Source organism: Trachurus japonicus, chromosome 12 (genome assembly GCF_045865225.1).
Source record: "Trachurus japonicus isolate A0001 chromosome 12, Traja_1.0".
Lineage (NCBI taxonomy): Eukaryota > Metazoa > Chordata > Actinopteri > Carangiformes > Carangidae > Trachurus > Trachurus japonicus.
Window position 1 is genome coordinate 1,954,168 of NC_140918.1, and position 11,927 is coordinate 1,966,094.

Consider the following 11,927-nt stretch of genomic DNA (forward strand, 5'->3'; position numbering starts at 1 on the left):
TCGTGTTTTTACCGTCCTGTTGTCTGTGAAAGTTCCCTATAACGGCCACTCGTAACTTCCGACCCGTGAACTCGTACCAGATCGAACTGGTATGACTTCACAGGAAGGAAAAACACAAAGTACGAGTTTCCTTGAACGCACCATGAGTTAGCAGCCCCCGCCCTTGTCAGGCATCAATTGGTCCTCGTGCTACGTCACCACATTCACGCGCATCCCTTGGCTGCACACACAGCCCTTCATGCCGTTCTCTCCCCTCATTGGATAACACTTGTATCCCACAAGGAAAATTTTCTCCTCGGGTTACAGCAGAGCAGAGTGACGGAGAGACTCGTGTTTAGGCTGAAATACTTCATGTAAGTGATTGCTGACGGAAAATAGGACTATTTAGGACTTATATTAACAAAAACATTCCACTGATATCTGCTTTAAATTAATCGTCAACTATTTTGATAATAATAATCAGTTTGAGTCGTTTTTTTTAAAGAAAAAAAGTCCAGATTCTCTGATTTCAGCTTCTTCAATGTGAATATTTCTGGTTTCTTTGTTCCTTTATGACAATAAACTGAGTCTCTCTTTGGTTTGTGGACAAAACAAGACATTTGAGGACGTCGTCTGGTGGTTTGAGAAACACTGGTTGATGTTTTTAGACATTTTTTAACAATTTATTGACCAAACAACTAATCGATGAATCGTTTAAATCATCGACAGATTAATCAATAATGATAATAATGGTTAGTTGCAGCTCTAAACCTGTTATTACAGAACTCCACCTCAGAGAGTCACTCACAGTCTGATGGGGCGCCTTTATTTTGAAATCCATCCTCACGTACTGTACGTTACTTCCAGGTCGGAGCTTCTCGTTAAGTCAGAAAATAAATCCATAAAACTGCTTTTTTTTTTTTTTTTTTCAAGTGAACGCAACACGCTTCAGTAGATTTGAGCTAATTATGATAAAGTTGCTGATGTAAACCGGTCGTTACCATGACGATTAACGTGAAGATGTAATGACGATGCTGCAAGAAAGTAGGAATCTCATGTTCATCTTTATTATTATCTGTGTGTGTGTGTGTGTGTGTGTTTCTGTGTTTGTACTCGTCTGTGGATACTTGTTGTGTTTCTGTGCATGTGGTTTCTCTCCGTGCGTGTGTGTGTGTGTGTGTGTGTGTGTGTGTGTGCGTGTGTGTGTGTGTGTGTGTGTGTGTCTGCAGGAGACGAACCCGTACTCGACAGTCACGTCCGACCAGAACGAACTAGACCGCAGGTACTGTGTGTTGAAGCTGCACGTTCCCTACAGCGACCTGATCCACGCACCGGACACACACACGGGCTGGGAGCACACATGACCACACACACACACACACACACACACACTCTGCTCAGTTTGCTGCATCACTTGTATTTATATATGACGACGATGATCTTAGACGTTTTATTTTGAAGAGCTTCCTGTACAGAAACACTGAGGACTGTGTACAGATCAATATTCAATCACTTGTACAGATTCTAGGTCAGAGGTTTTCAAAGTGTTGAGTCCGACTTTAATCCACAGAATCCGTCCCGCCGGGTGGTGACGTCATTATTTTATGTTTTTGGTTTAAAAAATAAATAAATAAATTTGCTCGTTAAAGGGATAGTTCACCCAAAATTGAAATTTCACTCATCTACTCACCCTCATGTCGACTAAGGGCTGGGAGAAAGCAGTATTTGTCCATAATGGTTGTGAACGGAGCTCACTTTTCTTCGTCCAAAAAGACACACCAAAAAACATCCAAATACCTCCATGCTGCTCGTATGTAATGTCCGTCTTGTATTGAAGCCCCAACATGAGAAATTGTTCCGCCGGTCAGTTCAAATCACGCGAGATTTGCACAGACACAGGCAAAGCAGTGAACTGAGACACTGGGAGCTTCCGCTACAAACAAGCTTGAAATATAGACTTATTTAATTTTTTCCAGAACAATTTCTCATGTTGGGGCTTCGATACAAGAGGGACATTACATACGAGCAGCATGGAGGTATTTGGATGTTTTTTGGTGTGTCTTTTTGTTACGAAGACAGTTGGTATCCATTTGCAACCGTTATATGGACATGCACTGCTACGCCGAGACCCCCTGTAACTCAGAGAAGCCACGGAGGACTCTGAAACTTCTCCCAGCCCTTATATTAGTCCACATGAGGGGGAGGAGATAATGAGTAGAAATTTGAATTTTGGGTGAACTATCCCTTTAAAGAAAACACGTTGAGACAACGTCAAACTGAGAAAACGTCTCAGAGAGTTTGTTCTTGTGGATCCTGATCTGGAGATTTATTGTTTTTAAAAAGAAAACTGCGACTTCCTGTTTGAAAACCTCTGCTCTAGCTCGCCCTGCTCTCCTTCTCTCACCTGTAACTTCCTGTCGTGTCTCCACCTGAATCACCGTCCAGACCGATCCTTATCATTATTATTGATCATATTATTATAGGGATGTCACCATTACTTGCTTTCACAGTTAATCGTGGTATTAAACGCCACAATCAATTAATCGTAAAAAGATTCCTAAATACCGTCACATTCCCAAAAAGATGATGTTGGAACGTTATCGGCAGATGTGGCGCCAAAATAAAGGTGAATGCTCAGATACTGGTCCATTTAACTAAGGTAACATTGAATTGGTAGGAATTTAAATGTTAGCGTGTCATTTTTAATTTTTAAAAAAAGAAAAGTGAAACAAAACAAAAAACGATTAAAATAAATGCAAACATTTGGTATAGATGACAATTCATGATGTGAATATTTCAAACATTTCCCCTGGGGGTTAATAATTGGTCATATATTAACTCTTTGAGTGCCAACTACGTAATTTTACGTTTTTCGTTTACCATGCGTTGAGTGCCAATAACGTAATTTTACGTTTTTTGCTTTTTTTTAAATTATGAAAATAGACACTTTAACACACCTTATGTGTAAATTTGGGGACTCTACGACGAGCAGAACTGAAATAGATGACGATCAAAAAACTCATGACAGCTCACGATCTGGAAGTTTTTATCATAACTCGGCTTTTGCAAACAGAGTTATCCATGTGGATGCAGCGCAGCCGCTCCGCGTTCACCGTTGTAAATTGTAAAGAAGTCGGAGTTTGGAAGGAACTTGGAAAACTTCATCTCATGGAAATGAAATTTGCCATCAGACAAAATAAGTCACTACGTCTGTGATGATGAACATGACGCTGATTTGAACAGAGCAGGTTCTTCACTGGTTTGGTTGTTTCTTTAGAAAAACACCTGAGAGTGTGTGTGTGTGTGTGAGATGGAGACTTAAAGGGATAGTTCAACATTTTGTCAAACTGGCCCATCACCATAATCCCTATAGTCATAGCAGTAGGTTCGTTACCTTTAATTGTCGGTGCAAGCTGTTTTTAGAACGGCGGAGCAGAGCCGTGAGCTGCTCAGAGCTACGCTACGGAGGCTCATTATGGGATTTCTTGGTTTCCCTCATCAAACTCATCAAATACACAATCCAACAACTCCACAACGCTCTGGTGGACAAGTTGTGACCTGCACATTCACCACGCTATGAGATAATAACACAACGTTACCACACAGAGTTGTTTTAGAGGGAAATACAGAGACTGTTGATGAAAAACTGTCCCTGAAGGCAACGTGCATCAGTGGTTTTGCATGAATTTCCCTCTAAAACAACTCTGTGTGGTAACGTTGTGTTATTATCTCATAGCGTGGTGAATGTGCAGCTCACACCCATAGACTGTAAAAAATATGGACGTAGCATCCATGACGTCCCTCATTGGTTTTGGGGAGTCGTTTTTGTGACTCCAACATGGCGGCCTGAACAGCGCCATGTTGGATTGGCTGGCCGAGAACCCGCCCAGCTGCTCGGACCTGTCACTCAACGTTTCCGCGCCCTAATTGGCGAAAATTTAAACCTGATAATAGTAAAACAGTAGAGTTTAAAAAAAATTCACCCCCCTCAGAGTGTGTGTGGGGGTAGAAACTATCGATTGAGACCAAAAAACCTGATGACACCAGGCTTTTAACATGTTTATTGAGGATGTAAAGTCTGTGATTTTAACATGGGGGTCTATGGAGAATGCTGCTTTCTGACCCCAGCCCCCAGAGGAAGAAGAGGGGATTGCAGTTTGTTGAACGCGGAAGTGAGCTTCACTTCTCAGACCCACAACTGCCCCCTTGGTCATAAGTTGTCCACCAGAGCGTTGTGGAGTTGTTGGATTGTGTATTTGATGAGTTTGATGAGGGAAACCAAGAAATCCCATAATGAGCCTCCGTAGCGTAGCTCTGAGCAGCTCACGGCTCTGCTCCGCTGTTCTAAAAATAGCTTGCACCGACAATTAAAGGTAACGAACCTACTGCTATGACTATAGGGATTATTATGGGCAATGGGCACAATTTGGGCCAAAATGTTGAACTATCCCTTTAAAGTGTAACCCCTCCCCCCCTCCCCCACTGTTCCTCAGCATCACTCTGCACCTGAAGATCTCCTGCCCCCCCTCCCCCGTCCCCTCCCAGACGAGCCTCCTCCTCCTCCCCCCGGGTGACGTCACCGCAGCGCTCCGCCCGCCGCCGCCGCCTCGCCCGCCGCCGCCCCGGGTCCGAATCCAGGTGGAGTCGTCGTCGGACAGCAACGAGTCGGACCTCCACTCCAGACGACGACAACGACAACAACAACAACAACAGCAACACAGGCCCCGCCCCCTCACACCTGAGACACACAGAGACTTGTACAGACATCTGCAGGCTCACTGTGCTGAGACCGTCCTGTAACACACACCTACACACACACACACACACACACACACACACACACACACACACACCTACACACACACACAGATTTGGTTGAGCTACAAACAGGAAGTGGTTCTGTCTAAGCCCCGCCCCCCTTCCTCCACACCTGAACCTCCACCTGCTCCCTGTAGAAAGAAACAACCAAAAATGTGTTATTGATAATAATAATAATGATAAATAAAATAAAAAGACATGAACCCTCTGTGAACCAGTGTTAGACTGTATTGATCAGTATCGATCGGTGATTCACTATCTGTGTTTTATTGTTTATTTTGGTTTTTTTCTCTTGTGCATTTAAAGGACGGTAGAGAAGAGGGTGATTGACACGACGCTTTGTTGTTGAGCCCTGAAACTGTAATAAAACATTTTAAACTGTTGGAGCCGCCCTTTATTTTACATTTATGACATGAAAACTGATTATTGTGACTGTTTATTAGCCTTTTTCAATATTACCTCAGCAGTTTCTTCAGTTAATTCAACATTGTTTCAACAATTTCTCCAGCAATGGTGTTCAGCTGATTTCAGCATTCACACGCATTTCCGTTCTTGGAAATGCGTGTGAATGCTGAAATCAGTTTCTAGTTTACATTTAAGACACAAAACTGATTATTGTGACTGTTTATTATAACATCTTGTACTATGACTGGTTTTAAAATAATCTTTCTGTCCTGATACAGATCAATCAGTCAGAGCTCACAGTATGAACTCATTCTTATAGACATGTTACATACATATTTTATATATGAATTATTATTATTGTGTCATGTGTACACCGTATGCCCAAACATCCCATAAAAAACCAACCCTCAGTGTGTTTGAACTGGTCTGTAGTGACCTCTACTGGTTAAAAACTAAACTACACTGAGGTCAGGAGTAAAAACTTTTACCTGTTTATTCTTCACTGATACTTTTCTATCGGTGTTGATTTTAAATATCTGATATTTAAAATCAACACCGTTGAGTTACTACGGACAAAACATTCTAGACCTGAGGCAATACATGTAATAACTATTAAAGGTTTCCATCTAGAATCTGACTATTTAATAATAATAATAACAATATAATAATGAATGCACCGTGTGACAGTGAGAAGCTGTTTTTTTTAGTTTTGATCAACATTTAACAACATTTCCATTGATGCTGCGTTCAAGGTCCCAATAAAAACAGAAGCGTCTCAGGTCTCGGATCTTTGAGGAGGAGGAGGAGGAGCGGCTCAGTTTCCTCCCTTCAGGCGGAGAGCCAGGTGGAGGGTCGACTCCTTCTGGATGTTGTAGTCGGAGAGGGTGCGTCCGTCCTCCAGCTGCTTCCCGGCGAAGCTCAGCTGCTGCTGGTCTGGGGGGATTCCCTTCTTGTCCTGGATCTTGGCCTTGACGTTCTCGATGGTGTCGCTGGGCTCCACCTTCAGGGTGATGGTCTTACCTGGTGATGGTTTGATACAATTAAACATTAAAGGAATAGTTCACTCAAAATTGAAATTTCACTCTCAATACTCAAAACAAGACGGACATTACATACGAGCAGCATGGAGGTATTTGGATGTTTTTTGGTGTGTCTTTTTGTTACGAAGACAGTTGGTATCCATTTGCCACCGTTATATGGACATGCACTGCTACGCCGAGACCCCCTGTAACTCAGAGAAGCCACGGATAATGAAATTTCGATTTTGAGTGAACTATTCTTTTAAACACGACAGCATTTACACGGAACAATAAAGGGCAAGGCGTCATGAACTGTTGTGTACATTTAACAATTAAAGGTGTACAGAAATGGCCGTTTGTCCTGTTTGTCGCGCCGAGTTGTCACAAGCTGCAACACGAGTTTTCCCGAGTAAGGAAAACGAATTTGATTGGTCGTTATCGAGCGGGCGGGATATTCAAAGCTTGGGGCGAGACCGAGCTCCGTGTGTGTGTGTGTGTCTCAGACGTTTGAATGATGGATTACGGATCCAATATCAGTGGCTGGTGAATCGTGTACAGGCTGACGTATAATCCGTGCGCCTGCATTATCCAATGCGAAAAAAAAACTACACTAAAATACACACTTTCATCCCGGATTTACTCAAAAATAGAATTTTGCACAAAGTTTGGCCTACATCGTCTGATAGATGAGTTATTACACTAATTATATGACCCAGAGTGGGCTTAAATTCAATTTTCTTTTCTGTACCTTTAAGGTTGTTTGTGCATCTCGAAATTTTTGACTGTTTTTCCAGCTACACTTGTCTCATAACATCAGTGCTGTATGTCATAAAGGTTTTGCAACATTGATAGAAATACAAAAATTAAAGGGCTGCAACTAACGATTATTTTCATTATCAATTAATCTGTTGATTATTTAAACAATTAATCGATTAGTTGTTTGGTCAATAAAATGTTGAAAAAGTGTTTCTCAAACCACCAGACATCGTCCTCAAATGTCTTATTTTGTCCACAAACCAACGAGAGACTCAGTTTATTGTCATAAAGGAACAAAGAAACCAGAAATATTCACATTTAAGGAGCTGGAATCTGAGAATTTTGACTTTTTTTTTTTCTTAAGTAACTACTAGAAACTGATTATTCCGTTATCAAAATGGTTGATGATTGAATAACCGATTATTGTTCAATTAATTGTTGCGGGTCTAAAAAATTATATTTACAACACATACAAAAATGTGGAAGAAAATTGGGAAAGGCTTGTGCAGCTCAGGACTGAATGATGACAATTGTACAAAATGCTGGTGAGAGTGGGAAGGGGTTTCGATCATTTGAGTTTGGCTCTCTGGTCGTGAATCAATGAAACTATCAGAACAAAGCAGCAAAAACTCCACTCTGGACTGATATGATAAATAACACGTGACGTAATGAAGCTGTGCAAAAAAAAAAAGTTTTAAGGCATAATAAATGTTTATTGTTTTGTATTGTCTAATCGCTGTCAGGGAACCTCAAATTATTTAAACTTCATGTCTCAGCTTTGGATCGACTACAGGCTGCGTTTCAGGCTATAAACTGCGTTTCAACCTCCTGGCACTGTGTCATTACATAGGCTATAACCTGTGTTTCATCGCCCTGGCTGGCACTGTAGTTGTATGCTGTATCAATCAATCAATCAATCAATCAATCAATCAATCAATTTGTTTATTTCGGGCATGTTTTCAATTAAAATCATCATCATCACACTTCATCTTAGTTCAAATAATACAATACAAATGGCCGAAAGGCAAAGCGGGAGAAGCAAAAGCTTATCTAGTCCCGCCCCCATTACTCACAGAATAAAATCTTTTCATAATCAGGTCATATCATAATCTTTTTCTTGTGTTTTTTGCTTTTTTACATTTTGATATATTTCCTGGTACTGTTATTATTATGTAGGCTATAAACTGTGTTAATCTCCCGCCAAAGGTTTCTGCACACCCACTTTAATGCATGCCCATCCACTAGCTAATTATTAATTTATACTTCGACGTGGATGGAGGAGACAGCGACGCCAGACGGCCAAACCTCTCCCAGGAGGAAACGGATGCTTTGGTCCTGGAGGTCCGAGCTCAGCGAGACCGAATAAGGAAGTTAATCAGGTTTACCCTGATACACTGAGAACCGCTGCCCAGTGTAAAAAACCAAAACACACACACGCCTTTTCTACTAAGACACTCACATTTAGTAACCCATATTTAAACCCTGTGTAACAAAGATGAGAATTGTACACTGATCACAACATAAACAAACTCCATGCGCTACAAACTAGGGTCCCTTGTCGCGATTCCTCTGCTTTAAACGATGGATACCACGTCGAACCGTAACATCTCTGGTCTTACCGGTCAGGGTCTTGACGAAGATCTGCATGTTGATCTCTGAAGCAGAAAACACAGCAGACAGGAAGTAGAGTCAGTCATGGCTCCCCTCCCTCCTCTACTGACTTGACTGAAGTTTACTGTGACTCTGAGTCCAGGTTTTAGTCAAACTCACCTTCAGTGTGTGGAGTGTCAGCAGGTTGAAGCAGCAGTGTTGTAGCTGCACTCACTCACAGGAAGTTGTTGGTTTGGTCTGAAGCTGAATCTGATCGTCTCTTCTTCAGTCTGCCGCTCTGGGACGGACAAAGTACAACAAAGTTGTTCCTGTGACTTTGTCCACTGTGTTTAATGATAGCCAGTCATAAATTAGCTACAGCCCGTAATATAACACCCATAAATAACCCATAATTTAATAATGAATACACCATGTGACAGTGAGAAGCTGTTTTATTAGTTTTGATCAACATTTAACAACATTTCCATTGATGCTGCGTTCAAGGTCCCAATAAAAACAGAAGCGTTTCAGGTCTCGGATCTTCACACATGAACTTATGAAACTTGTTTAGTGAACTCTCGTTAATGTTTGAACACTTCAAATCACAAACATGCACTCGTTCATTTTATCATCATCATCACATCCTGTTTGTGTGTTTAACTCAATAAAAAAACAAAACAAAAAATCAGCTGATGCAGTAAAATGTAACATGAGACCATTAAAAGCCAGTGAGAGCAAAAAAAACCTCAGGAATGTTGAACTTTATTGAACAGGAATGGTGGTGTTGGTCAGGAGGAGGCGGCGATGCAGATCTTTGAGGAGGAGGAGGAGCGGCTCAGTTTCCTCCCCTCAGGCGGAGAACCAGGTGGAGGGTCGACTCCTTCTGGATGTTGTAGTCGGACAGAGTGCGTCCGTCCTCCAGCTGCTTCCCGGCGAAGATGAGACGCTGCTGGTCTGGGGGGATTCCCTCCTTGTCCTGGATCTTGGCCTTGACGTTCTCGATGGTGTCGCTGGGCTCCACCTCCAGGGTGATGGTCTTACCAGTCAGGGTCTTCATGAAGATCTGCATGCCTCCTCTGAGATGCATGTAGCGCTGTCCTCAATAAATAGGGCGGGCTTCTGGGTTCATTTATTATATTTATTAATTGTGTTTTAACCCTACACCTTCAAAAGGTGTCTGTCCCTTTAAACATGAAATGACTCTCTTCAACTAGATATTGTGGAATAATGAATTTAGTTTCAGCATAAAAAATAAATTAATATATGTACCCTTTAAATTTTCAAAATGAAATTCACCTGTTGCACAGGAAAATACTCTTGCACTACTGTGCAGTCAGTAGCCTAATAGTGTACACAAAATACCTTTAAAAAAAAAACCCCAGATAGAAACTCAAAATATCATTTTAAGGTAACTTTTTTCACACAACCAATTTATTTTGTGGGCCCACACACACACACCTGAGGAAATACTGTTCCTAAAGCCGGCAAATTAAATGTAGGCTACTCAAAGCAAAATATAATGTTGCAGGCCTGATGCGTGGCTCGGGATCGTTGTGGCCCAAAATTACAAGACCCCTTTGGTCTCTGGTGAGCAAAATAAAGTGTGTACCTTATTCCTTGTGTGTCTTTAACCAACCGCTGGAAGTGCAGTCCAGGCACAGGTCCGACTCCCGCAGCTCCTCGCCGCCACGATCGATGATCTTGTCCTTCTTGTCCGCGCCACCAGCAGAACGCACAGCTCAGCCCTGGTTGCTCCTCCATCAGGGCTCTGTCGTACTCTCAGTCCGAAAGCAGTTGTCCCCGAGTGTCACTCATCCAACCATGGGGTTCAACCATAGACTGTAAAAAGAATGGACGTAGCATCCGTGACGTCCCCCATTGGTTTTGGGGAGTCGTTTTTGTGACTCCAATATGGCGGCCTGAACAGCGCCATGTTGGATTGGCCGGCCGAGAACCCGCCCACTGGCCTCGAAGCAGCTGTCCACGGAGCTGCTCGGACCTGTCACTCAACGTTTCCGCGCCCTAATTGGCCAGAGTTTTAACCTAATAACAGTAAAACTATAGAGTTAAAAAAAAATTCACCCCCCTCAGAGTGTGTGCGGGGGTAGAAACTATCGGTTGAGACCAAAAAACGTGCTGACACCAGGCTTTGATCATGTTTATTGAGGATGTAAAGTGGGTGATTTTAACATGGGGGTCTATGGGGAATGCTGCTTTCTGACACCAGCCCCCAGAGGAAGAAGAGGGGATTGCAGTTTGTTGAACGCGGAAGTGAGCTTCACTTCTCAGACCCACAACTGCCCCCTTGCGTTAAACTGTATCTAGAAATTGTCTGTTCACTTGTAGTGTAGGCTACTGACTGAGGCTATAATTCACTTCAGCTAAACATTAGCATTAGCATTAGCAATTGCGATTAGCGCAGAAGTCGCTCTTGTTTCGTAACATGCACCCCGTCTTCTTCCACTCGACTGCTGTGTTAACAATGGCACAGAACAGGATACACACTGTCTAACACACTTAAAGCTCACTTTTGCCTCTCTACCATGCTGATGCTCACGCTCTGGCTCGTTCCTAGTTCACACTGTCCCACCCTCGTGCACAAACAGCGCACCTGACACTCCTGTAACCTGTTCACTTTATAGGATGATCTCTAGACAATTATCAAGACAACATATTAATTGTTCACAACCATAAATCAATACCATACATATTTAAAATAACTTTAACAGTTGTATAACTTTTTTTAAATGTAGGCTATTTAATCCCTTTTTTAGAATGAACCTTTTTTTAAATGATCAGCAATCACTATTTATTATGTAAACTATTTATACTATAGCTTCAGGGCCTGAAGACACCTGGTGACTGAAACCTGGCCTGGCTTGGTGACTGAAAAAATTGGGGAGGACAGGATGGGAACTGCCCATTGGTCCGACCTCCCGTTACTCCGACAAAATCAACCACAAGTCGGACCAATAGGAGGTCGAACCAATTCGACCAGTTCGAACTGTCATCGCTACTTTCTGACAAGCTCTTCCATTGATAGGAGCATGCAGCTTTCTCTCTCTCTCTCTCTCTGTGAGAATTTAAAAATAACGAGAATTACTGAAAGAGAGAGAGCTCTCAGAAACACACAGAAACGCACATCACACACACACACACGGCCCAGAAAGGAGCCAGATCATGTCAGATCGCGCACAACCATCATAAATGCTGATCAAGATGTGTAAACTGATAATCAAAGCCCCCCCTCCCAGAGTACAGAGTAAAAGAAATACACTTTTTTTCTCTCCCCCCCTCCGCTCGAGCACGGCTGAACCTGGCCGGCTTGAGCTCACTTCACGGGCGCGAGGCTGCTGCAGC

At 42.5% G+C, this 11,927-nt stretch overlaps 3 protein-coding genes across 4 annotated transcripts in view; 1 reads left to right on the forward strand and 2 right to left on the reverse strand.

The window, feature by feature from the left end:
- Positions 1-4,807, forward strand: part of LOC146976784 (electrogenic sodium bicarbonate cotransporter 4-like) — a 54,961-nt gene extending 50,154 nt beyond the window's left edge. For both annotated transcript variants that reach the window (XM_085792564.1, XM_085792563.1), the window contains exons 25-26: positions 1,209-1,261; positions 4,473-4,807. In XM_085792564.1, coding sequence (XP_085648690.1) covers positions 1,209-1,261; positions 4,473-4,779 — 360 coding nt within the window. In that variant the 3' untranslated portion in view covers positions 4,780-4,807. The remainder of the gene's footprint in view (positions 1-1,208; positions 1,262-4,472) is intronic.
- Positions 4,808-5,993: 1,186 nt separating this feature from the next.
- Positions 5,994-8,630, reverse strand: LOC146976786 (ubiquitin). Its single transcript, XM_085792581.1, has 2 exons — positions 8,597-8,630; positions 5,994-6,222 (listed from the first exon to the last, which is right to left on the reverse strand). The coding sequence occupies exons 1-2, from the start codon at positions 8,622-8,624 to the stop codon at positions 6,017-6,019; spliced, it is 234 nt and encodes a 77-aa protein (XP_085648707.1). The 5' UTR covers positions 8,625-8,630; the 3' UTR covers positions 5,994-6,016.
- A 371-nt stretch (positions 8,631-9,001) lies between these two features.
- Positions 9,002-11,927, reverse strand: part of LOC146976787 (polyubiquitin-like) — a 40,270-nt gene continuing 37,344 nt past the window's right edge. The window contains exon 2 of the mRNA XM_085792580.1: positions 9,002-9,654. Within this exon, the coding sequence (XP_085648706.1) occupies positions 9,403-9,654 (252 nt within the window). The 3' untranslated portion in view covers positions 9,002-9,402. The remainder of the gene's footprint in view (positions 9,655-11,927) is intronic.

Coding starts and splice junctions, on each gene's coding strand:
- LOC146976786 (XM_085792581.1), bottom strand. CDS start 8,624: ATGCAGATCTTCGTCAAGACCCTGACCG. Junction 6,223..8,596: donor CTTCGTCAAGACCCTGACCG/GTAAGACCAGAG, acceptor AACCATCACCAG/GTAAGACCATCACCCTGAAG.